Source organism: Pseudorasbora parva, chromosome 7 (genome assembly GCF_024679245.1).
Source record: "Pseudorasbora parva isolate DD20220531a chromosome 7, ASM2467924v1, whole genome shotgun sequence".
Lineage (NCBI taxonomy): Eukaryota > Metazoa > Chordata > Actinopteri > Cypriniformes > Gobionidae > Pseudorasbora > Pseudorasbora parva.
The window spans coordinates 44,614,547-44,641,699 of NC_090178.1; the positions used below are offsets into that span (position 1 = coordinate 44,614,547).

Here is a 27,153-nt window from a genome sequence, read left to right on the forward strand (position 1 = left end):
AACTTCTTTCCTACATTTAGATATGTGAGCAAATAATTTTTTTATCAGTGCATGCATTGTTTTAGTTTGGCTTTGGCAGGGTCACCGCTAGCTTAGCTTAGCATAATGAATGGAATCCTATGTTGCCAGCTAGCATGTCCGGAGTAAAAGTGATCCAAAAAAAATAAAAAAAACAAAATCACACCTAATTACTACTTGTGGCCTGCATATTCACAACGAATACAAATAGACTAGGCGATTTCCTAGCCAGATATTGACTTGGGACTATATTATGGGGAAGCACAGACGAAGCACTGCTACTTAGGCGCAGAGATATTTCACACCGTTGATCCATTCTACCAAGGGATCCGGCCCTGCCAAACTAAAACAATGGCAAAATGCATTCACCCACATATCTAAATGTAGGAAAGAAGCTGAATAAGCCCTAGGGTTGGGCGATGTCACCTAAATCGTCAGCTGACGATGTGTACAGTAAAACATCGCGATGGACGATAATATCGTCCGGGGGGGTTAATAATAATATTTTCGTTTCGTTTTTTCGAACTAGAGCTTAGATCGGCTCAAAAAAGCAAGACCCGAGCCCGTGCACCCGAGAGACCAGCCCTGCCGACCCATTAACTGTAATTATGAGCCCGAGCCCCATTTAAACCCGACCATTTTTTAATATGTGGGCGTTCTGTCGAGAACGAGCCTGTAATGACTAATGAGCGGAGCGGAGCCGGTGTAACTTAACTCAATAATCCTTAGGCGCGCACTCGACCCAGAGGTAAAATGATGTTCGTTCAAATCCAGCTCAGACATGATATAAATCTGTAGCTTGGGCTACTATACTTGTTGTAGCCATTAAACAATGTTTTTAATTTATGTTTAAATATTATAGCCTAATATAATTTTTTTATTTCATCTGATTATGATAGGCTATAAGTGCAAAGATGCGAGTGGGTCAGAAATGATTTTGGTGGTTATATTTAGTTTAATATTAAGTTTTGTTTTGTAAAAAGCCTTTCTTTCGTTTTGTACAAATTGTCTCTTAATTTTAATAAAGGTTTCTTCGGCCAATTGCATGTATTTAATTAACAAGAAGCAAATAAGTAGCCTAGACTATGAGGTCGCGGAAGCCATCGCTTTCATTGCTCATGAACTGGAGCACGTCTCAAATAAACTGAAACTCAGCAGGCTTGCCTCACAGACATGAGAAATATGTAGCCTAATATGTGTAGAAACGAAAAGATTTAAATAAGCATAGTGCAGTGTTCAGAACGCACACGGTAAACAACCAGCTGGATACAGATGATCACGGCGATGGGCATGAGCGGGATGTTAAAGTTTAAGGGTTTTTGTTTTTTTACTTCATACTGAATATGATCGGGTGAAAGCACATTTTAAACAGGTAGCACTTATTCACACACGTACTAATCGTTCTCTCTAATGCATTCAAAAACATCTTGTAGTGCTTTACCTGCTTACAGTTATCAGGAGCCAGCAGGTAGCCTATACAGTTATTATATTATTATATTATATGATTTTAAATGAGCAGAAATCTGTATTGATCCGTAAATAAAATAACTGATGAAGACGTTCATCTTTCCAAACTTCCAAACAAAATTTGCACTGCAAAAAGCATCAATGATATTTAACTTTTAATGCTGATGAAGCCATTAAGTTTGGCATAGTGGGGGGGAAATGCACACAAATGTTCCAGTAAACCACGTTGAAACTAGGCTCTTAATCTCCTATTGTTTATTTTTTATAATTTTTTTTCAGTTAATGCAGGTTATAAACAGAGCTTACTAAAATACTTTAGCAGTTATGAGCCGCAAATTTCCTCGGAGCGAAGACTGAGCTGTTTTTCTGATATCAGTGAGCGAGGCGGGGAGCGGGAGATGGTGAACCCGGAGCTTAGATAGAGCGTGGAGGGGAAATTGCCGCCGCTCCACTCCGCTCACATACTTTGGTGTCGACTCGCAGCGGGGCGGGGGCGTGGCATCACGATGGTGTTTCTCCATCGTGATGTCGGTCAGCCATCACGATGTACGATGATATCGTCCATCGGCACAACACCCTAATAAGGCCTATTTCTAAAAACGGTGGAGTGTTCCTTTAAAGGTTCCTAATTATGGTTTGGCGTCTCCTACAATAGATTTACATGCATTCAAGGTCAAAAAACATACATTTTTATACATTTGCATATACAGGGAGTGCAGAATTATTAGGCAAGTTGTATTTTTGAGGATTAATTTTATTATTGAACAACAACCATGTTCTCAATGAACACAAAAAACTCATTAATATCAAAGCTGAATATTTTTGGAAGTTTTAGTTTTTAGTTTTAGCTATTTTAGGGGGATATCTGTGTGTGCAGGTGACTATTACTGTGCATAATTATTAGGCAACTTAACAAAAAACTAATTTATACCCATTTCAATTATTTATTTTTACCAGTGAAACCAATATAACATCTCAACATTCACAAATATACATTTCTGACATTCAAAAACCAAACAAAAACAAATCAGTGACCAATATAGCCACCTTTCTTTGTAAGGACACTCAAAAGCCTGCCATCCATGGATTCTGTCAGTGTTTTGATCTGTTCACCATCAACATTGCGTGCAGCAGCAACCACAGCCTCCCAGACACTGTTCAGAGAGGTGTACTGTTTTCCCTCCTTGTAAATCGCACATTTGATGATGGACCACAGGTTCTCAATGGGGTTCAGATCAGGTGAACAAGGAGGCCATATCATTAGATTTTCTTCTTTTATACCCTTTCTTGCCAGCCACGCTGTGGAGTACTTGGACGCGTGTGATGGAGCATTGTCCTGCATGAAAATCATGTTTTTCTTGAAGGATGCAGACTTCTTCCTGTACCACTGCTTGAAGAAGGTGTCTTCCAGAAACTGGCAGTAGGACTGGGAGTTGAGCTTGACTCCATCCTCAACCCGAAAAGGCCCCACAAGCTCATCTTTGATGATACCAGCCCAAACCAGTACTCCACCTCCACCTTGCTGGCGTCTGAGTCGGACTGGAGCTCTCTGCCCATTACCAATCCAGCCACGGGCCCATCCATCTGGCCCATCAAGACTCACTCTCATTTCATCAGTCCATAAAACCTTAGAAAAATCAGTCTTGAGATATTTCTTGGCCCAGTCTTGACGTTTCAGCTTGTGTGTCTTGTTCAGTGGTGGACAGCTTTCTGCCTTTCTTACCTTGGCCATGTCTCTGAGTATTGCACACCTTGTGCTTTTGGGCACTCCAGTGATGTTGCAGCTCTGAAATATGGCCAAACTGGTGGCAAGTGGCATCTTGGCAGCTGCACGCTTGACTTTTCTCAGTTCACGGGCAGTTATTTTGCGCCTTGGTTTTTCCACACGCTTCTTGCGACCCTGTTGACTATTTTGAATGAAACGCTTGATTGTTCGATGATCACGCTTCAGAAGCTTGGCTATTTTAAGACTGCTGCATCCCTCTGCAATATATCTCACTATTTTTTACTTTTCTGAGCCTGTCAAGTCCTTCTTTTGACCCATTTTGCCAAAGGAAAGGAAGTTGCCTAATAATTATGCACACCTGATATAGGGTGTTGATGTCATTAGACCACACCCCTTCTCATTACAGAGATGCACATCACCTAATATGCTTAATTGGTAGTAGGCTTTCCAGCCTATACAGCTTGGAGTAAGACAACATGCATAACGAGGATGATGTGGTCAAAATACTCATTTGCCTAATAATTCTGCACTCCCTGTATTATGATTGGTCAGATAGCCCAGTCTGTTGTGATTGATCTACCCTGCTCTGACTGGTCAGATGGCCCAATGAAACTTAGCAGACGCTCTACATTCTCAAACAGCTATACAGGGGCTCTTTAAATCATGAGTGTTACATTTTCTCCAGCTTACCTCAGCAGGGGCTTTCTGAGGCGTGTTTCCTTCCCGTGTGAGAGTCTGTTCACAGCTGCTGTCCCGTGCCAACAGAATAAACGTGTCACCAAGCAGACAGTCCCCATCCCGCGGGAGGAGCTTCCTGTTTGCGAAGGGATCGGGGTGGCAGCACCAGTCGTCCACTAATGCATTCCAGTTTCCATTGGGCAAAGGAAGAACTCGCCCAAAAGCCCTTTAAGAGTAAAAAGACAGTCTCACTTTCTCATAATAGCTGAACACTTTCAAATAATGTGTCTGGTTGAACTTATAACTATTCTTTGATGCATTACTTCACCAAATCGGTAAAACCAAAAAAAAAAACTCCTAACCTGTCTTGAAGCACCACAGACCCACAAGACTGGCATAGGAAGGAATACGTCACATTGGCCTGCAGTCGTCCAATTACACTGCAAGGAGCTTCTGAAGTAAGAAACACAAAATAACAAAAGCATTAAGATTATCGAAGTTCATTGTGTATATTGTGTTTATTGCACCATTTAGTGTTAAGTGTGTATAGTTGATAATGGGCACACATGGCTGTCTATCATCTATATATCCATGTGTTCTTAAAACCCTTTCATGCATGGTGTCCACATTTGGGGACAGTTAATTTAACTCCATTTTAAGGTCATTTCTCATGGTTATTTTCTCCAAACCACTTGAGGGCAGTGTCAGTAGACGGACAACAGTATTTTAAGAGTGGCTACTGTCTTGTATATTTCAAATATTCATTGCTTGATGATATCATTATTCCAAGATGGCTGACAGCGGTAGCCATAAGCAAAATGCCCCAGGCATATCTGTGACAAACTTTTATACAAGGAGGTCAATTGAGCTAAAAAAAAAAAAAAAATAGTATGTACAGTAAAGTATGATGAATATATTCGTATTTTATAAACTAAAATTTAGAGTAAAATGTAGTTTTTATGCTCCAAAAAATAACTGTCTACGTATGTGGACGTCATGCAACAGTTGAGTCAGATTGCATAAAGTCTGATTTCTCTAACCTGCTAATAAATCTTGTCTATTTTTACACAGATGTTATGATTTGTCTTATATTGTAATAAAAGAGACATTAAACAAATATATCAACATAAATAACCATTAAAAATGACATACAGACGTGCTCAAAATGGTTGACTTTTCTTGAATCCCTCCCAAACAACATGTGGTGATGTAGGGGTTGTTTGAATTTTTTGGGGGCTTTCTGACCCCAAGACTCAACTAATCTCTGCAAAAATCTCCATCTGTGATCCTTGGAGAGTCTTTGTGCACTCAAACGTTCCTCCTCGCCGTGCATTAGGACTAATACACAAACGTCCTCTTTCAATATTTTTTTACAGCCATATTTGATCATATTTACCAGGGGTTCCAACTATTTTGACCACGACTGTATTACGGCATTAAATGGCAACCTTACACATACATACCGAAACAAATCTGAATTTTGCACAGGTACAGGGACAGCACAGGTCAAGCACTCAGTCCAGAATAATAGAGAATATATATATTAGAGGACAGTGAAAGAGACAGTGAGAGCAGTGATGAGGAGTACGAGCAAAGCCCAGCTCTAGGTTTACACATATATGTAACTACCATTATAATTCCTACAATATGTGTTGTATTGTTATTATATTATATATTATTTTTTTTTAATAACTGGACTGATATATACAGTCCCTGACAAAATTCTTGTCGCTTGTGTACAAATTGACCTAAAGTGCCGCTGAAATATATTTCTAATCAAGATTTTTTTACAAGAAATGGCTCATTTTAATCCCACCAGCTTTTGTGATAATGTTTCAGTGAAAAACTAAACTTTCAAAAAGTATTCTAATATTCACAGCTTGGTAAAGCCCATTGAGTCAATTTTTACAAAGACATAAGTGTTGTCACCTTGTCATATGAGCTTCACCTGTGACTAATAATGGATCAATTAGGTCTCAAGTGTGTATAAAAAGAACCCCAGACCCCGCAAGACAACTGCTCGAGAGGACCGTTTGTTGGCTCGAAAATCCAAGGCCAGCCCATTTTCCACTGCAGCAGAGCTCCACGAGACCTGGTCACCTGAAGTCCCTGTGTCAACCAAAACAGTTTGTCGGATTCTGTCTCGAAATGGCCTCCATGGTCGAATCAGTGCCCAGAAGCCAGCACTAAACAAAAGACAATTGAAAAACCATGTGGCATTTGCCAAGGCCCACAGCCTGCTAAAAGGATGGACGCTGGAAAAGTGGCAGAAGGTGGATTTTTCAGGTGAATCTTCTGTTGAATTACACCACAGTCGCCGCAAATATTGCAGGAGACCTACTGGTGCCCGAATGGATCCGAGATTCACCCAGAAAACAGTGAAGTTTGGTGGCGGAAAAATCATGGTCTAGGGTTACATCCAGTATAGGGGTGTGCGAGAGATCTGCAGGGTGGAAGGCAACATCAATAGTCTAAAATACCAAGAAATCTTAGCTACCTCTTATATTCACAACCATAAAAGAGGCCAAATTCTGCAGCAGAACGGTGCTCCATCGCATACTTCCATCTCCACATCAAAGTTCCTCAAGGCGAAGAAGATCAAGATGCTCCAGGATTGGCCAGCCCAGTCACCAGACATGAACATCATTGAGCATATGTGGGGTAGGATGAAAGAGGACGCATGGAAGACGAAACCAAAGAATATTGATGAACTCTGGGAGGCATGCAAGACTGCTTTCTTAGCTATTCCTGATGACTTCATCAATAAATTGTATGAATCCTTGCCAAACCGCATGGATGCAGTCCTTCAAGCTCATGGAAGTCATACAAGATATTAAATTTGGATCTCACAGCACCACAACTTAATTTGCTGACATATTTTTGTATTTGCAGTAAATTTGTTCAATTTCTGTATAGGCGACAAAAAATTTTTTCTTGCCAAAATTTGACCTTTCTGTCTTGATTAAATGATAAATATTTTTTCTGTGAAAATTATTTATTTCAGTGCATTAAACATCATTTGGGAGGGTTTTAGCTTTTCATATGAGCTATTTCTAACACCAATTAATTAATTAAAAGTCAGGTTAATATCAGGTATTTCTAGAAAATAGATAAGCGACAAGACTTTTGTCAGGGACTGTATAGCATAACATTCCATAATGCAATGTTCCATTTTGTCATCTGTGGCTTTGTCACATTTTATGGCTTAGTTGCATGGTGTCCACATACGTGGACAGTTAAATAACTTCAAATAAAGCTTAATTTTGTAAAAATGAAAATGGATTTCAATTTTAGCATCATATTAAAGTAATAAAAATAAATTTAAATCTAAATCTAAATAATGTTTTTCATAATTCATGCATGCTAGAGCGGCACAATTAATCGTTAAAAGATCGTTAAAAGATCAGAATCAAGTCAAGATTTCTCCAGAATCGTGCAGCTCTATTATCCATCTAATTAAAAAATGAACAAAAAATCCTTTTAGAAGCCATGACGATAACCAATTATGAACATGATACAGATAAGATGTGGTCAGAAACCACTAGCACTAGTGAGTTTGATTGCCAAAGATTGTCAGAAAAAACAAACAGTATAAATAACATGCAAAAAAAAAAAAAAAAAACGTATAAAATGTATATATAAAAAAGACCTGAATACTATTTTCACATACTGGGTCGGTTAAACTTGAGAAGGTGGAACATTACCTCAAAAACCATACTGTGTATTGTGAAAAGTTTCGATGTACTGAGTGAATATCCAAAACTCATTACATAGAAGCTATTCATGTTACCATTTTATTACTACATTTCCCTAATCCTTCCCTCGCACTTTGTAACAAATCCTTCCCTCGCGGGTCAAAATGACCTGAAGTACTAAAATTATACGTACATTTTTCTTTGCTCTTAGCAATGAAGAAAATGCAGATAAATAATGCAGTTGTAAGTACATATTAGGCTTTTCTTGTGATATTTTGCCGCCCGTCATGTCTACAGATCATTTTTATACTTCAGAGGCTTTCAGACAAACCCTGACACGCAAATGGTTGCCGTGGTAATGAACAACAATACCGTAACGTGCTGGCGTATAAAGTTATAGTCTAGCTTTTATTTGAGGAAATCTGTTGTAATAGGCTATTAGGTTTGAACTTATTAGTCCTGTGCTTTTTTAGTGGCATTCAGTATAAGGATATGGCCAGCAGCATCCTCATATTATTGTCGTGATCTTGTATTGCCTCCTCATCATTGCCTCCTTTCCCTACCACTAGTATATCATCTGCAATGTTTATTTACACCTGGGATTCTTTCCATTGCCTGGTTCAGTTTCCTTTGAAAAATGTCTGGTGCTGGACTGATTCCCAATGGCAATCGAAGCCACCGATAACGTCCCATAGGTGTGGCAAATGTTGTGAGGAAACTGGATTTTTCCTCTAATTCCACATGCCAAAATCCATTGTTCACATCACAGACTGAAAAAACCTGTGCTCCATTCAAATCTGGCAGTACATCCTCGACTGTGGGTAATGGATCATGGTTTCTCGAGCGCTTTGTTGAGGGGCTTCGGATCGATACACACATGCAGCTGTCCAGCATTAGCATTTTTAATTTGAATTTGGTCTGGCATTGTCTCATGTTGGAAAATGCAAGGTCTTCTCTGAAAGGGATGTACGACGTCTGGATGGGAGCATATGTTGTTCTAGAACTTGGATATACCTTTCACATTTGAGAAAATGCCAGAGAAAAAGTCTGTGCTTCTGGATCATGTTTAGATATGGCTTCTTTTTTGACCTATAGAGTTTTAGCCGGCAACGGTGGATGCCATGGTGAATTGTGTTCACAGACAATGTTTTTGATTGTGCTCATGTTGTGATTTGCATTACAGCAGCAGTCTTGTATGTGATGCAGTGCCGTCTAAGGGCCTGAAGATCACGGCATCCAGTATGGTTTTCCGGCCTTGACCCTTACGCACAGAGATCGTTCCAGATTCTGCACTGTAGATGATAAACTCTTTGCAATTTTTCTCTGAGAAGCTCCTTTCTGATATTGCTCCACTATTTTTCGCCGCAGCATTAGGGGAATTGGTGATCCTCTGGCCATCTCAACTTCTGAGAGAGACTGCCACTCTGAGGCCCCGTCCACATGGAGACGCGTTTAGCTGTATTAGTATACATTTTGTACCGTATCAGTGTTTCGTCCACACGGATCCGGCGTTTTGGACGCATGAATCCAATATTTTCTGAAACCGGGGTCCCAGAGGTGATAAATCTGAAAACAACATTCTTGCATTTTCGTGTGTACAGCCAATCCGTATATTTTGATGAACCGGTGATGTCATCACTTAGTCCGGCACGGTGAAAGACTAAAGGGATACAATTACGGGCACTGGGTATGCATACATCAATATTGCATCATTTAATTACCGTATTTGCATTATTGTAAGGGTAGGTTTAGGGTTGGGGAAGGTGTAGGCGTTAATAAAACACATCTGTTGTTATTTTATTGTGAGATTTTGCTATAACCCTTCTTGCCACAACTCTTCTTCATTTTTAGTGTATTTCTGTGGCAGAATTACAGCGCCACATACTGGTCTGGCATGTATACTACATCGTTTTGAGTCCGTTTCAGTGATCTTGTGTGTACGCAGATATTTCTTGAAACGAGAAAAAAAAGAGATCAGATTGGGAAAGCTCTGGCTTCGTGTGGACGGGCCCTGAGAGGCTCTTTTTATACCCAATCATGTTGCCAATTGACCTAATAAGTTGCAAATTGGTCATCCAGCTGTTCCTTAATATGCACATTTATTTTTTCCGGTCTCTTATTGCTACCTTTTTTTGGAATGTGTAGCTCTCATGAAATCCAGAATGAGCCAATATTTGGCATGCCATTTCAAAATGTCTCATTTTCAACATTTGATATGTTATCTTTATTATATTGGGAATGAAATATACATTTATGAGATTTGTAAATTATTGCATTCTTTTTTATTCACATTTTGTACAGTGTCTCAACTTTTTTTGGAATCCCAATTATAATGACCAGATAGAGAGGTAGAGAGAGATTTTGAGTCTTTCTTTGCACATTTTTACGTTTCCATGCTAAACCTTTTTTCTCCCTCTTCTTCTATTTTTTGTGTTCAGAAATCCTGAGTGCTTTAAGGGGTGAACTGGGTTTTCTGGAACATGTTGTTTTGAGTCAGTTGACTGGAGTTGTTCTGACATGAAGTTGAGCTTAGGCTGAGCAGCAGGTCACATTACTGGAGATTTCTTTGTTCTACATTCATCTCTGTTAATCTGGTGTGTGTGTGCGCACAGCTCACACACTTCTTACTCAAATTCCTTCAAGGAAATCCCATCAGAATCAAATAAGAGTCACTCTTTAAAGACTCTCTGACCTCCAGATGCTGGCCAGGGTTTGGGGAGAAAGTGCTCATGGATAATAATCTGAAAGAGCAAGAAATTGACTGATATTTAAGCATTTTTCCCATAATCTGGTATTGGTTCTGTAATATCAGCTTCACTGATGCTTTTTAAGATAATAATGAGGATTTTATAACTGTTTGTTTACCTGATCAAATATATTATTTAAACATTTTAGTGACAGGGCACTATATATTAATTTTTTTGCACTCTTTCATTTATTAATTTAGATTTAGATGTGTGATTTGTTTTGTACGTATGATAGGAGTGACATTTCATACATTACAGTATTTAAAAAGTATTAAATGAAACACTTTGTTCAGTTCAGTGCTGTTATAATCAGAGGTGGACTGATAGTGGATTTAACGATAACGATAGCTAGGTTGGCCCACATTGACCGATAACCAATTCATCAACCGATAGATTGTAAATGGGTACTGGACGAAAACAAGCATATAATAGTGCAGAACTTTATTGCAAAAATGAGCACTGAATCATTAAAATGTACTGAAATATAAAAATTAAATATTAAAATGACCAGCTGGATATAATAATGCTCTCTATAGACACATTACCTGTTACTGTAATTTCTTTATCCTTTAAATAGCCTATAAGAAACGTCTTACAATTATATTCAATTGTTGATTTCAAAATAAAGTTTGAGAGGAAATGACATTGGTGTCAATGAAGACCTTTCTGAGCCATCGGATTTCAACACAAATATCTTCATTTGTGTTCCCGAAGATGAACAGAGGTCTTACGGGTGTCGAAAGACATCAGGGTAAGTAATTAATGACAGAATTTTTTGTTTGGGTGAACTAACCCTTTAAAGTGTAATGTTAGGGAAAGGTGTGGTGGTGTTTTTTATCATGCACGAGATTTACATAAGAAGGAGGAGGCAACTGTGTTTGAGACTCACAGTATGTGATGTCCCTGTACTGACCTTGTTATTTCACTATGGCAAGGTTAATTAAATTTTTCATTCTAGGGCACCTTTAAACTTATCCATTATAACATCCGATTATAATAAACATCAACCAAGACTGTTGACATTTTTTATCTGTGGGAAGGGTAGAAAAGTCCCCACATCCCCTGCACAGCCTGGAACATGACGTGTGTCAATGATCTGCCGTTTTTGCTATCCTCGAGTGTCGCATGTTTACCTGCAGTCCCGATGATTTTTTGCCCTTTAATAAGCCACATGTATGTAGATATCAGGGAACAATTTAACATATTGTTTCAACTCATTCTAGGGCACCTTTAAAGTTAGGGACAGGTGTGGTGGTGTGGGTCAGTTTAAGGGTAAAGTTAGAGACAGGTGTGGTGGTGTGGGTCAGTTTAAGGGTAAAGTTAGGGACAGGTGTGGTGGTGTGGGTCAGTTTAAGGGTAGAGTTAGGGACAGGTGTGGTGGTGTGGGTCAGTTTAAGGGTAGAGTTAGGGACAGGTGTGGTGGTGTGGGTCAGTTTAAGGGTAAAGTTAGGGACAGGTGTGGTGGTGTGGGTCAGTTTAAGGGTAGAGTTAGGGACAGGTGTGGTGGTGTGGGTCAGTTTAAGGGTAAAGTTAGGGACAGGTGTGGTGGTGTGGGTCAGTTTAAGGGTAAAGTTAGGGACAGGTGTGGTGGTGTGGGTCAGTTTAAGGGTAAAGTTAGGGACAGGTGTGGTGGTGTGGGTCAGTTTAAGGGTAGAATTAGGGTCAGGTGTGGTGGTGTGGGTCAGTTTAAGGGTAGAGTTAGGGACAGGTGTGGTGGTGTGGGTCAGTTTAAGAGTAGAGTTAGGGTCAGGTGTGGTGGTGTGGGTCAGTTTAAGGGTAGAGTTAGGGACAGGTGTGGTGGTGTGGGTCAGTTTAAGGGTAGAGTTAGGGACAGGTGTGGTGGTGTGGGTCAGTTTAAGGGTAAAGTTAGGGACAGGTGTGGTGGTGTGGGTCAGTTTAAGAGTAAAGTTAGGGACAGGTGTGGTGGTGTGGGTCAGTTTAAGGGTAAAGTTAGGGTCAGGTGTGGTGGTGTGGGTCAGTTTAAGGGTAAAGTTAGGGACAGGTGTGGTGGTGTGGGTCAGTTTAAGGGTAAAGTTAGGTTCAGGTGTGGTGGTGTGGGTCAGTTTAAGGGTAGAGTTAGGGACAGGTGTGGTGGTGTGGGTCAGTTTAAGGGTAGAGTTAGGGTCAGGTGTGGTGGTGTGGGTCAGTTTAAGGGTAGAGTTAGGGACAGGTGTGGTGGTGTGGGTGAGTTTAAGGGTAGAGTTAGGGACAGGTGTGGTGGTGTGGGTCAGTTTAAGGGTAGAGTTAGGGACAGGTGTGGTGGTGTGGGTCAGTTTAAGGGTAGAGTTAGGGTCAGGTGTGGTGGTGTGGGTCAGTTTAAGGGTAGAGTTAGGGACAGGTGTGGTGGTGTGGGTCAGTTTAAGGGTAAAGTTAGGGTCAGGTGTGGTGGTGTGGGTCAGTTTAAGGGTAGAGTTAGGGTCAGGTGTGGTGGTGTGGGTCAGTTTAAGGGTAGAGTTAGGGACAGGTGTGGTGGTGTGGGTCAGTTTAAGAGTAAAGTTAGGGACAGGTGTGGTGGTGTGGGTCAGTTAAAGGGTAGAGTTAGGGTCAGGTGTGGTGGTGTGGGTCAGTTTAAGGGTAGAGTTAGGGTCAGGTGTGGTGGTGTGGGTCAGTTTAAGGGTAAAGTTAGGTTCAGGTGTGGGTCAGTTTAAGGGTAGAGTTAGGGTCAGGTGTGGTGGTGTGGGTCAGTTTAAGGGTAGAGTTAGGGACAGGTGTGGTGGTGTGGGTCAGTTTAAGGGTAAAGTTAGGGTCAGGTGTGGTGGTGTGGGTCAGTTTAAGGGTAGAGTTAGGGACAGGTGTGGTGGTGTTGGTCAGTTTAAGGGTAGAGTTAGGGTCAGGTGTGGTGGTGTTGGTCAGTTTAAGGGTAGAGTTAGGGACAGGTGTGGTGGTGTTGGTCAGTTTAAGGGTAGAGTTAGGGACAGGTGTGGTGGTGTTGGTCAGTTTAAGGGTAGAGTTAGGGACAGGTGTGGTGGTGTGGGTCAGTTTAAGGGTAGAGTTAGGGACAGTTGTGGTGGTGTGGGTCAGTTTAAGGGTAGAGTTAGGGACAGGTGTGGTGGTGTGGGTCAGTTTAAGGGTAGAGTTAGGGATAGGTGTGGTGATGTGGGTCAGTTTAAGGGTAAAGTTAGGGTCAGGTGTGGTGGTGTGGGTCAGTTTAAGGGTAAAGTTAGGTTCAGGTGTGGTGGTGTGGGTCAGTTTAAGGGTAAAGTTAGGGACAGGTGTGGTGGTGTGGGTCAGTTTAAGGGTAAAGTTAGGGTCAGGTGTGGTGGTGTGGGTCAGTTTAAGGGTAGAGTTAGGGTCAGGTGTGGTGGTGTGGATCAGTTTAAGGGTAGAGTTAGGGACAGGTGTGGTGGTGTTGGTCAGTTTAAGGGTAGAGTTAGGGACAGGTGTGGTGGTGTTGGTCAGTTTAAGGGTAGAGTTAAGGACAGGTGTGGTGGTGTGGGTCAGTTTAAGAGTAAAGTTAGGGACAGGTGTGGTGGTGTGGGTCAGTTTAAGGGTAAAGTTAGGTTCAGGTGTGGTGGTGTGGGTCAGTTTAAGGGTAGAGTTAGGGACAGGTGTGGTGGTGTGGGTCAGTTTAAGGGTAGAGTTAGGGACAGGTGTGGTGGTGTGGGTCAGTTTAAGGGTAGAGTTAGGGTCAGGTGTGCTGGTGTGGGTCAGTTTAAGGGTAGAGTTAGGGTCAGGTGTGGTGGTGTGGGTCAGTTTAAGGGTAAAGTTAGGGACAGGTGTGGTGGTGTGGGTCAGTTTAAGGGTAAAGTTAGGGTCAGGTGTGGTGGTGTGGGTCAGTTTAAGGGTAGAGTTAGGGACAGGTGTGGTGGTGTGGGTCAGTTTAAGGGTAGAGTTAGGGACAGGTGTGGTGGTGTGGGTCAGTTTAAGGGTAGAGTTAGGGTCAGGTGTGGTGGTGTGGGTCAGTTTAAGGGTAAAGTTAGGGACAGGTGTGGTGGTGTGGGTCAGTTTAAGGGTAAAGTTAGGGTCAGGTGTGGTGGTGTGGGTCAGTTTAAGGGTAAAGTTAGGGACAGGTGTGGTGGTGTGGCTCAGTTTAAGGGTAGAGTTAGGGACAGGTGTGGTGGTGTGGGTCAGTTTAAGGGTAAAGTTAGGGTCAGGTGTGGTGGTGTGGGTCAGTTTAAGGGTAAAGTTAGGGACAGGTGTGGTGGTGTGGGTCAGTTTAAGGGTAAAGTTAGGGTCAGGTGTGGTGGTGTGGCTCAGTTTAAGGGTAGAGTTAGGGACAGGTGTGGTGGTGTGGGTCAGTTTAAGGGTAAAGTTAGGGACAGGTGTGGTGGTGTGGGTCAGTTTAAGGGTAAAGTTAGGGTCAGGTGTGGTGGTGTGGCTCAGTTTAAGGGTAAAGTTAGGGACAGGTGTGGTGGTGTGGGTCAGTTTAAGGGTAAAGTTAGGGACAGGTGTGGTGGTGTGGGTCAGTTTAAGGGTAGAGTTAGGGTCAGGTGTGGTGGTGTGGGTCAGTTTAAGGGTAAAGTTAGGGTCAGGTGTGGTGGTGTGGGTCAGTTTAAGGGTAGAGTTAGGGACAGGTGTGGTGGTGTGGGTCAGTTTAAGGGTAGAGTTAGGGACAGGTGTGGTGGTGTGGGTCAGTTTAAGGGTAGAGTTAGGGTCAGGTGTGGAGGTGTGGGTCAGTTTAAGGGTAGAGTTAGGGTCAGGTGTGGTGGTGTGGGTCAGTTTAAGGGTAAAGTTAGGGACAGGTGTGGTGGTGTGGGTCAGTTTAAGGGTAAAGTTAGGGTCAGGTGTGGTGGTGTGGGTCAGTTTAAGGGTAGAGTTAGGGACAGGTGTGGTGGTGTGGGTCAGTTTAAGGGTAGAGTTAGGGACAGGTGTGGTGGTGTGGGTCAGTTTAAGGGTAAAGTTAGGGTCAGGTGTGGTGGTGTGGGTCAGTTTAAGGGTAGAGTTAGGGTCAGGTGTGGTGGTGTGGGTCAGTTTAAGGGTAAAGTTAGGGACAGGTGTGGTGGTGTGGGTCAGTTTAAGGGTAAAGTTAGGGTCAGGTGTGGTGGTGTGGGTCAGTTTAAGGGTAAAGTTAGGGACAGGTGTGGTGGTGTGGCTCAGTTTAAGGGTAGAGTTAGGGACAGGTGTGGTGGTGTGGGTCAGTTTAAGGGTAAAGTTAGGGTCAGGTGTGGTGGTGTGGGTCAGTTTAAGGGTAAAGTTAGGGACAGGTGTGGTGGTGTGGGTCAGTTTAAGGGTAAAGTTAGGGTCAGGTGTGGTGGTGTGGCTCAGTTTAAGGGTAGAGTTAGGGACAGGTGTGGTGGTGTGGGTCAGTTTAAGGGTAAAGTTAGGGACAGGTGTGGTGGTGTGGGTCAGTTTAAGGGTAGAGTTAGGGTCAGGTGTGGTGGTGTGGGTCAGTTTAAGGGTAAAGTTAGGGTCAGGTGTGGTGGTGTGGGTCAGTTTAAGGGTAGAGTTAGGGACAGGTGTGGTGGTGTGGGTCAGTTTAAGGGTAGAGTTAGGGACAGGTGTGGTGGTGTGGGTCAGTTTAAGGGTAGAGTTAGGGTCAGGTGTGGTGGTGTGGGTCAGTTTAAGGGTAGAGTTAGGGTCAGGTGTGGTGGTGTGGGTCAGTTTAAGGGTAGAGTTAGGGACAGGTGTGGTGGTGTTGGTCAGTTTAAGGGTAGAGTTAGGGTCAGGTGTGGAGGTGTGGGTCAGTTTAAGGGTAGAGTTAGGGTCAGGTGTGGTGGTGTGGGTCAGTTTAAGGGTAGAGTTAGGGTCAGGTGTGGTGGTGTGGGTCAGTTTAAGGGTAGAGTTAGGGACAGGTGTGGTGGTGTGGGTCAGTTTAAGGGTAGAGTTAGGGACAGGTGTGGTGGTGTGGGTCAGTTTAAGAGTAAAGATAGGGACATTATAAATGTAACTACATAAATTAATTACAGATGTAATTACATGCAGGATTTTTTTTTTAAATGCAAGTACAAATGTAAAAAATGTATGTGCTGCATTCTTTCAAATGTTTTATTTGAAAGTTAGTACATAGTAGTTGAGGCCACATAATAAAAAAAGTGGATCTACTGTTACGTAAACTGTAATGCATTTGCTTAAAATAAAGAAGTCTCATGTTTTGGGGGCTTGGATCATGTACCTTTCCACTCCACTTTTTCTTTAATTTAGTCCATAGAAATGCGTTATTCAGTGCTATACTTTGACCCAACTGTTGGAAGGGTAGACCCAACTAATAGATAATGAGAATCGTTGTCAGTGATTTTAATTATCGATTATTACCGATTTTATCGAATAGTTGTTGCAGCCGAGTATAGTTTAAATTAATGCCATGTCAGCATCTGTGGCTATATTGATGGCAAAACTGATTTACAAAAAAACACAACCAAGAGTTACTGAAGACTAAAAATTGTTGTTTATCGTGTTGTATCTGAATTATTACTTTTTATTAGTATTCATAATCATTTGTAATAATTATATGCTTGAATACACTGGAGTGTGAAGTGATGTGCGTAGTGTGAAGTTAATGCATAAGTGTACTCAGCGTTTTGTTATACATTCCATGCTAATGTAGACTTAACGGTTTGTTATATATTCCGTCTATATGTTGACTTGTACATTCCATTTTCATGGACATCACTTGTTTGTCTGGCAATGCAGTTTTCCAGCATATTAAAAACCCAACACTTTAGACCAGAGAAAGCTGGAATGAAGACAATCTCCCTCAGAAAATTGTCTCTCTCTCCTATGCTGACATATAAAATAATAAAAAAGAAAATCTCTTGGCAAAATAACTGGTGTCCAATCTTGTGAATTAAACTATCACGGAGAAAAGCTTAATTTTTAAGTCTACATTACATACAGTATACAATCAAAATAAAAACCAAGTACCAAATACCTTCACTAATGCAGCATCTACTCAACAAATGAATCACTTTATAATGATATGAAAACACTTACAGCAGAGAAAAAAAGAAAAGAAAAAAAATTTGTTTGTGTATTTGTACTCTCCAATTTTTCCAGCAATCGCTACTTGTGCCGATTAATCTGCAAAACCGATCAACCTCTAGATATAATTTTTATAACAGTTAATAAATCCTGGTTCTATATATCAGTTATCGGGCATATAAACAAACAAATAAATTGGTATAATAAATTGGAAATAATTGGTATCGGTTATATCAAATCAACTCTGGTGGATCTGTAGAAAGAGCTCAGCATGTACCTGACTGCTGCTCCACCCGCAGACGGAGTCTGAAGTGAGACTCATGATCAGTGGATCCGGGGCTTTTCTGGCATGCCGTCTCCACTAGATTCACTCCTGGTGTTAAGTTCACCTGATAGGTCCCGTCCGCTGTCTGGATGTTCAGGGTGGAAGCTCGTTTGGACTCGATTTTCACATCTGCGCCGTCCCCAATGTCACCGCTGTGAGAGTAAAGACAGTGGGGAAACATCGGTGACTATGACAACTACATTTGATTTACTGTGTAGTTACTGAAGTTGAAAAGAGTCCAGCCTGGAGTTTCTTTCATAGTCATATAATTTATTTCATAGAATTAATCAGCACACGCCTTGTCAACAGGACACAGGATTCGAGTGTATTCATGTCTGGAGAAAAACTGTGGGACCGAGGACAAGCTACTTGGTGAATTTAATACAAATAACATTTCTGGAGGTTTTTGTTTCGTGTCTTTCATTTCTGGATGCTAATGAGACACATTGCTTCCTAACCATATGTATGTCATGTATTTATGTCAAATTCTTACATTTAGACACTACAGGGCTGCATCAGAGACTGTAGTTCATGGAGACATTTCCAAATAACCTTTTTTCTCTCAATCCCTCCCTACAATAATCCACCAGTTGTATAACTTAACCCAGGAACCTTTTCAGACATTTTCAATTTTGAATGAATGAATGAATGAATGAGGCATTTATACAGCGCTTTCATGTAATACTGTACACCCAAAGCACTTCACACTCATGACAGGGGTCTCTCTGATAACGGCAGCTACAGTTCAATGGCGCCCGCGCACTCAACACACACCAGTGATAGGTGGAGAGTAGAGAGGGTGATATGGGATGTTTAATAACCACAGAGAGCCAGGTTTAACATCTCATCCAAAAGGATGGTACACACACTGTCTCTCGCCTCTCTTTCTCTTTCTCTCTCTCTCTCTCTCTCTCTCTCTCTCTCTCTCTCTCTCTCTCTCTCACTCACACACACACACACACACACACACCCTTTCTCTCTCTCTCTCTCTCTCTCTCTCTCTCTCTCTCCTCACACACACAATGTCACACACAAACACACTCTCTCTCAATCATACTCTCACATAAACAAACAAAAACTCTCTCTCACACACACACACACACACACACCAACACTCCTCACAGACTCTTGACTCTCTCTCTCTCTCTCTCTCTCTCTCTCTCTCTCTCTCTCTCTCTCTCTCTCTCTCACACACACACACACACTTGACCAATACTACCATCTAGTGTCAGAGTTTGAGCGTAAAGCTACAGTCACCAGCCCTGTCTGAAACCATTCACCGTGTACATACTGTACAGAATTTCTTCTTAATATTATATCACATTTATAGTATTAGCTTGTGTTGTTACGTGACCCGTCGTAACTTGCATTCTGAAAATATACAAACTGTAGAGAAAAAAATATTCAAACCGCTGAATAACAGGTATTCTGGCAATATGCTAGCTATCAGGATGTGTTACAATTACCAACAGTATATGCATGATTTTAAGTGTAACGTTAGCTTAAGGGGTTGAAGCTTAGTAAAGCCTCACACCACTCTGATGAGTGATGATGACACGCTTATTTATTCAGTGCTTCTTGCTCCTTCACTCACATCCACTAACGTTACTGAACCAATGACTGAAGATCAGTAAACGAGAGAAAAACCACACTTTACCGAATGAACAAAAGGCCACTTTGCAGCTTCTGTCTGAGCTCAAGAAAGACGAGGTCTTGTTTCGCAGTCTCTTCCATTTATATTCCGTTACAGAACTCCACGCGACGTAAAAAAACAACATGACAACAAATCTACGCGACACACTCGTGACGTCAGGCAAGAAAACCACTTCAAATTAAAAGTTTATCCTCTATATAACGTAGTTTATTTTATTTTATACTTTTTCTCTACGCAGATAACATACACTTAGTATATATATATATATATATGTATATATTAAAATAACATATTTTATGTTTACCTACTGTATAGTTGATGTATTATGTTAGCATTTACAATGCTCCTCTGGTATTTATTAAAAGGGCAGATATTAAATAACTAATTGGGCCTAAACACACTAGAACAACTGTGAATACGATTTTATATGTAAACGTATTTAATCATTTCCGTTAGTTAAAAAGCTCACCCATTAAAAACTTCTCAAAGAGACCAACTTATATGTAAGATGGATATTAAATAAATTAAAATAAAGAAAAGGTTCAGAAGAAGATCTGGTGTGTAAAACAAATCTGGCAAAAGCACTTTCGCGGTAATGCGCATGCGCACTGTCAGCGCGCGGACTTGACGTGACGTCAAACAGTGTGCGATCAGCGGTGGCGGGAGATTTTCGAGTGTTTTGTCGGTCTAGTTCGTATTCTGAAGAAAAACAATCGCGAGCAAAATGTGGAACCAAGGTATGTGTTTTATTAATGATTTGTGTGTAACAATATCTGGCTTGATATGCCGCTAATCTGAGGTCCGAGCTGAGTTGAACAGTGAGTTATGTAGCCGTGTGTGGTCAGGGACTTCATGCCTGTTGCTTCAAACACAGTCATTGGTCGCTGTGAGGATGTTGTTACTTTCTCCCGTGTAACAGTCTTGATAGAAACTTGTATTTTCCTTGTATTTCCGCAGGCAAATATGGTGAGGCCAGTGTGGGTGGATATACACAGTCTCCAGGAGGATTTGGATCACCAGCCGCCTCTCAGGGAGGAGACAAGAAAGGGGTTAGTCTGACTCAACCTGCCAATAATGTTTTATCTATCTATCTATCTGTCTGTCTGTCTGTCTGTCAATTTATGTATGGTAACATTTCACAATAAGGTCTTATTTGTTAACATTAGTTGTGTGCATTATTATTATTATTTATTAATCTCTGATAACCTTAATGAAAATACAACTGTTTATAGTAAGTTCATGTTAGTTTAGGTCCATTAAATCATGCACATATACAACTTTTGATTTTAATAATGAAAAATGTTGAAATTAAAATATAAGATTTGGAAGTACTTTTCACTGTTATTTCTTGTTAACTAATGTAGTGATCTAAAGTTTATATATATATATATATATATATATATATATATATATATATATATATATATATATATATATATATATATATATATATGTTTCCTAAAAAAGGCCTATTTAGGAATAAAGACATTATGACAGTTTAGCACATTAAAATCACCCATTCTCGTTAATGTGGATTTTTTTTTTAAAATTTTAAGGGAATATAATAAATAGTTTTGTGGTATTTGCTTTACTTTAATTAAAGGCTTTCAAAGTCATCAAAACTCTCTTCTATCAGATGTATTAATTATTTCCAGTCTGTCTCTCCAGAAAAAAGACCAAAAATATTAAATACACCATCTGTTACTCAGGAGCGTGTACCGATTTTGCTCACTAGAATGAGTGTTTTTTTCAATCAATGCCACTTAATTGTCATAAAAAATAATGAGTAAAAGAGTGTGTAGGTTTTCCTGTTAAGTCATGAAATGAAATGTCTGTTGTGTCGTGCAGAGGACGCGAGCGCAGCAGATTGTTCCCTGCACGGTTTCCCAGCTGATGTGTGCGGTGCAGGCGGAGGACGTCTTTAAAGTGGGAGAGGTAGAGATCGCACAGGTGAGTCTTATCGCCGTACATATTAAACTTACGGAAAAAGTGTAGCGCCTCTCGCAGTTTAAAATGCTTACGATACGTCTGACAAGCGTAACTGGTATGCAATGCTGCCTCACTTCAGAAGGGCTTTATTAACCCTCCCAATTATTAGCCGTGTGGAGCAGTTTTATGTCGTTTGTGTAGTTTTATGTTTAGCAGTTATATGATGGATAGATGCACTTTTATGGATTAAAAATTCACTGCCATTATAAAGCTTGGAAGAGCCAGAACATTTTTAATATAACTTTAACTAGACTTTAATCATCTGAAAGAAGAATGTCATATACACCTAGAATGACTTGAGGGTGAGTAAATCATGGGTTCATTTTTATTTTTGGGTGAACTAACCCTTTAACGGTGCCTGTTACTGTTTTGACCAATCAGAATCAAATGCTCTGGAGCAGGGGTTTTCAAACAGGTCCAGGGACCCCTGGGGGCCGCAAGGGAGTGACGGGGCCCTTGAAAAACTCTACAGGAAAACTAAAAATGTATGATGATAGATAATTAATAAAAATAAATGAGTAAAGCAATAAATTAGATCTAAACAAATAAATTAAAAAAAGTATTTTTTAAATAAACATTAGTGGTTAGTTATTCATCTATTAAATGGATATAAAAAAGTATTAATATATAAATACAAAATTGATAAAATTAGAAAATATATAAAAATAAAAAAATACAATAATTCATTACAGTCAGTAGAACAAAATAAGTAATGTAAATAGAACTAATTCTAGATTTAAAATAATATTTCTGTAATTAATGTTTCTGGGTATAATTTGGGTGTTTATAACGGACAGATTAATAGACATTTTAGGATCGGGGTCCCTCACAAAGGGGTTATCTTATTTAAGGAGTACTTCAGCACTGGGAAGATGAATCTGTATTTAAACTGGGTCATTAATGTAGTAGAAATGTGAAATTATTTTTTTATTTGGTGCCTTCTAGACTGAGAAAAGACAGAAAATCTATTTTTGTCTCATGGGGATGAAAGACTACAATTCCCAGAATGCTTCGCTGCCCTACAAGCCACCGCTACTGGATTACTGAATCACTTTCACTTTCCCACCGCAACCCCGTTCATTTTCATAAAATCAGTTCAGTTAGAGAACAGACACTACAATTAAAAACTGAAAGTGTCTGTTCAATATGTGATTAGGCAGCTGAGGGAGTCTCACAGCCCAAAACGGTGCTGGAGTCAGATATATTGACAGTCATGGATGCGCTCATGCTGAGAGCTGAGGTAGACTCGTCCGCAGCATAGATTCACAGCGCCTGTTCAGTCGGGCGCGTTTACAGTTCATGCCTTTGACAGCTTAACTTTCATAGGAATTAGTTTGAGAAGTTAAAAGACTTACTTGCAGGGCGTCTACCTGAGACCCGTAGTGACAACTTGTTTGACAGCTGTCAGACTCGCAAAGATGGATAGTGACTGGAGTGAGGACAGTAGCTTTGCAACAGAGCGGTCATCTAAAGTAGAGGACTTTTCTTCACCACCTTCACCTGAAGTGGAGGAGGGTGAAATGTCATCCATTATTACACAGAGCCTTATCAATCAAGATGCTGGCTCAAACTGCGTTAACTCTCGATGCCGACGATGCTTTCATTCATTCATTCATTCATTCATTCATGTTAGCGAAGCAGCAGCGCATGTCAGGGTTTGTCTGAAAGTGTCCGAAGTATAAAAATTAGCTGTAGACATGACGGGCGACAAAATATCACAAGAAAAGCCTAACATGTACTTACAACTGCATTATTTATCTGCATTTCCTTCATTAGGATGTTGAAAGGAAGTGACGAGAGTTTCATTCATAATGTTTCTACTTCATGTAACACGAGCGCTCATACCGGACTGAAGCCGTTCTCATCATGTGAAATATTTCTTAGGGTGTGGTGAGCTCGTGCCAGGGGCGTGGATAGTGAGCCGTTGGACGTACCATCCTACGTCACGATTCCCCCCCAATGTCCAAAATACATATGCACACACTCATACCACACACATTCTAATGGGTCCTTTTTTTTCTTCCAAAATCCTTTGCGAATGTCCCTTGTCAGACTGTACGAACATGATCGCCGCTGTAAGCCATGTCACATGTTGGCATTAATGTCAGACTGCACGATAGTCAAGCTGCTCTAAAAAGGGACGAGCGCAAGAAAACTCGTCCGGAGTTATATATCATCGATGAATGACGGTTTCGGTGACAGTGAGCTGCATTGCACGCGGGACTGAAATGCTGGCTACAAAGAAATCTCTAGCTCTCGTTTTGGTCATAGTTTGTCTTGAAAAACCGAGATGTTTGACGATCATCATAGGAGAAGTCACACTGCAGGATTGTGTGCCAAATCTTCTTACACTGCCAGAATTTCGTCTGAGGTAAAATTTGATCGCAGCGCTTATTAATCGGCTGCCGGTGAACATGTCAGACTAACGACCAAAGGCGTCAGATTTTAGCCTAGGATCAGAGGAATCTTTTAGGTTTTGCTGAATTTGTCTCAGACAGCCAAATCGTGGGCAAAATCGCACAGTGTGCACCCGGCTTAAGATGTGCGAAACCGTGGTATTAAAAACTGAAACACTGACTCTATGTCTATTTTACTGACATTTCTCACAGCTTCTTCTGAAAAAAAGCAAGCATCACTTACCAATCCATGTCTGGATCAAGGCCAGCAGTAAATGCCTCCTCAGCATCTGAAGACTCCAGGTCTGAAGAGTCCCACTCGGCCTCCTTCCAAGCGTCTAAAATAAACGGAATCGCCTTGTTTACTCTGTCCTCTAAAAATCCTCTAAACCTGTCAAACTTCCCACGCTCCGTATCTCCTCCGTCCCGCTCCCCTTGAAAGCCGCAGTGATTTGCTGATGAAAATCATAATATACTGTAATATTGCAGAATATTGGCTCATGATGTCTACTGAATTATTTTGATAGTGTAAACGTTTAAAGAGTTATGGTAACATGAATACAGCTTGGTTAGATGTGTCGGTGATGACACACCTGGTTTAAAAGGGTTAAGGGGATTCATCTAAAAACATCAGGAACTGAATCCACTACATCTGAAAAAGAGAAAATACACTAGCTTAGAGTCAAGTTATAAACTTGAGAAGTCATGTTAATGCCAAAACAAGGTTAAATATCACTGTGAGTGCACTCAACATTATCAAAAACGCCTGAGCTTATAATGGTAAAACACAGAAACATGATTGATTACACTGATTCATCCATCCCTTTTGATGACTGTTTTGTCTGACTCCGGCTAGGTAACTATTGTTGGCATTATCAGAAGCACTGATAAATCCACAATCAACATCCAGTACAAGGTGGACGACATGTCGGCAGCTCCGATGGACGTCAAGCAGTGGATCGACACAGAGGTACCTGCTCCGATGCCTGTGTTGTAATCATTTTAAAATGTGATTTCCAAGTCACAGGATTTAGTAAATAAAGTCATTGAAGGTTTTAACGCTCAAAGTTAACACAAAGGTGTTTCAGTCAATCTCATGTCAGTTTTGAGTACCTATAGAGTAGTACTGCATCCTTCATATAGCCGAAAAGTCTTTAGTTCAGGGTATCCGCGGGGTCTTGAAAAGTATTAAAAGGTGATAAATCAATTTTGGGAAAATTAAGACCCTTATAAAGTATTAAAAAGTCTTATCACGGCTTTATAAAGTCTTAAATTTTGAAAGTATTTTGTTCCAAAAATATTTATGAATATATTTATTTTCATCCCCATAAGTATTAAAAAACAACGGGGCGCTCAGTCTGAGATCGGCTCGGAGCGTGCGCACCAGGGATGGAAATTAGCACCGCCACCAGCCAAATGCGGCTGATTTCGAGTTGTGGCGGGGAAACTCGCTTCACCTACCGAGCTGTTTCACCTCTTTGTAAACTTTGTTCAATGCATGCGAGTGCTGCCGTATGTATGCATGTGACCAGTCGTTTTCTCCGTCATCACTCGCGTGACGACGCGCTGTGAGACTCGCGGAGTGAGTGGATCTGACGCTGTGCATCATCCGAGAGCGCGCACTCGTCGCACAGCGCGCAAATATTGAGTTCTCTTTCAAGTCTTGCGCTTAAGAGGACCAACTCACACAAGAAGTATGTCAACATGTCCATCTTGATGAGTATCCAAGCAGACATCGTCTAAATATGCCTTAAGCAGGGCTGGACTGGGGCTAAAATTCGGCTCTGGCATACCCAGCACATCCGGCCCATGAGTTCCCCGTGAATGTTTTTGCTGGGGTTGGGGCCTTAAATTGCAGTATATAAATAAAACTAGGACAAATAATGATAGATATTATCGAATTTGCTGCAAATGCAGATAAACTTAATATTGCTTTTTTGTCACCAGGAAATGCCCTTGACAGTAAAGCACTGATGATTTTGAGCTAGGATGCAGTAAAGTAAATTTACTGCTTTTAAATGTTGTCATCATGTACCCACTCTCGTGTCCTTCCAAACCTGCATGACTTCTGTGAAACACAAAATAAGAGGTTTTGAAGAATGTTGGCAACCAAGCCATTTTGATTAGGCTACATTTGAATACTGTATGAATAAAAAACAACTCAAATTATTTATTTTATGCTACACATAAATACATTTATTTAGGTTTGGAATGACCTTAGGGTGAGTAAATGTCACATTTTTGGGTTGAACAATCATATTTTTCAAGAGTTAACACATCATTTAAGTAAGACACTGAGATCTATCTTTCATGAGGCTATTAAATTTCATTAAACCTATTAAAGGGATCCCCTGGTGTTGAGACTTGTATGGCTTAATATAACATAAATGATGTCTCTTACTGAATTATGTAGTAGAAAACCCATGAAAGATCTACGTTATTTAAAAAATCGATTTTATATTTGGACCAGGGATGGAAATTAACTTTTTTGTCCACCGGCCACTGTGGCTGGTGGATTTCAAAGTCTACCAGCCACTCAATGTTTTTACCAGCCACTTTCTTGTTTTTAACCGACAATGTGTAACTGCACGTGAAAATTAATACTACAAGCTCTACAATACTTAAGCTGTTTATTTAATCTCAATGAAATACTGAAATTTTTTCACTCTTATACACACACAAACCATGAACTGATATACATTTCATTAAATGAGTAGGGCTCTATGTTCTCTCTCTTTTTTTTTTTTTTTTACCTGGATGTGGCATTTGGATGATTCTTTTATGGCTTCCAGTTTTAGGTTTTTAGCACCAACAATGAAACTACTAGTTTTGGCATCTTCTGAAGCGTGTTGACGACATACCGAGCAGAACATTGTCAGTAGGGATGCATCGAAATAAAAATTATTGGCTGAAACCGAAGCACTAAAAGAAATGATGCCAATTATCCATTGCATTTATGGCTAATGCTATGACTGAGTAACTTTACTAAAAATCAAGGCATTGCAATTGCATTAATTAATATTAAAGTTTAAAATAATAAATCAATTACAAATTATGCAAATATTTATTTAGCACATTGCAACATCAAACAGTATAAAATAAAATTCAAAGTAAAATGTTTAACTTGATCTCACTCATGTGTACATTAAATAATAATGTACAGGTCTACTAGCCTACAGAAATGTAATAAAGTAATCAAATGTAAAATAACTGCATATTTAACTGTTTAAATGAAAGATTATTCCTTATTAAACTTACAAAAGCTATTCAGTCAAGAGCAGTGAGTGATGTCCTTATCGTTTGTTTGACATTAAACATAGCAGTAAAAGCTACTGCCCCTTTAAGACCTAATAGAAGGATATGCTCGTCTTTCACGACTGTATAAAGTTCACTTAAGGCATATTCAGACTATGTCTGCTAGAATTCTCATCAAGATGAACATGTTGGCATACTTTTTGTGTGAGTTTGTCCGTTTAAGCACAAGACTTGAAAGAGAACTCAATATTTGCGCGCTGTGAGACGGGTGCGCGCTTCCGGATGACAGTGACGGATCTTCTCTCAGTGCGCGCGAGTTATTATGGTTATTATTCGCGTCTTCTG

General features: G+C 40.4%; 2 protein-coding genes across 4 annotated transcripts in view; one reads left to right on the forward strand and one right to left on the reverse strand.

The window, feature by feature from the left end:
* ube3d (ubiquitin protein ligase E3D) overlaps positions 1 to 19,306 on the reverse strand; it is a 59,777-nt gene extending 40,471 nt beyond the window's left edge. For all 3 annotated transcript variants that reach the window (XM_067449319.1, XM_067449318.1, XM_067449320.1), the window contains exons 1-4: positions 19,172 to 19,306; positions 17,467 to 17,666; positions 4,252 to 4,342; positions 3,902 to 4,115 (exon numbers count right to left, since the gene is read on the reverse strand). In XM_067449319.1, the coding sequence (XP_067305420.1) occupies positions 3,902 to 4,115; positions 4,252 to 4,342; positions 17,467 to 17,666; positions 19,172 to 19,248 (582 nt within the window). In that variant the 5' untranslated portion in view covers positions 19,249 to 19,306. The remainder of the gene's footprint in view (positions 1 to 3,901; positions 4,116 to 4,251; positions 4,343 to 17,466; positions 17,667 to 19,171) is intronic.
* A 460-nt stretch (positions 19,307 to 19,766) lies between these two features.
* The window catches only part of rpa2 (replication protein A2), a 50,309-nt gene continuing 42,922 nt past the window's right edge, over positions 19,767 to 27,153 (forward strand). Inside the window, exons 1-4 of the mRNA XM_067449328.1 lie at positions 19,767 to 19,905; positions 20,126 to 20,217; positions 21,017 to 21,118; positions 24,410 to 24,523. Coding sequence (XP_067305429.1) covers positions 19,893 to 19,905; positions 20,126 to 20,217; positions 21,017 to 21,118; positions 24,410 to 24,523 — 321 coding nt within the window. The 5' untranslated portion in view covers positions 19,767 to 19,892. The remainder of the gene's footprint in view (positions 19,906 to 20,125; positions 20,218 to 21,016; positions 21,119 to 24,409; positions 24,524 to 27,153) is intronic.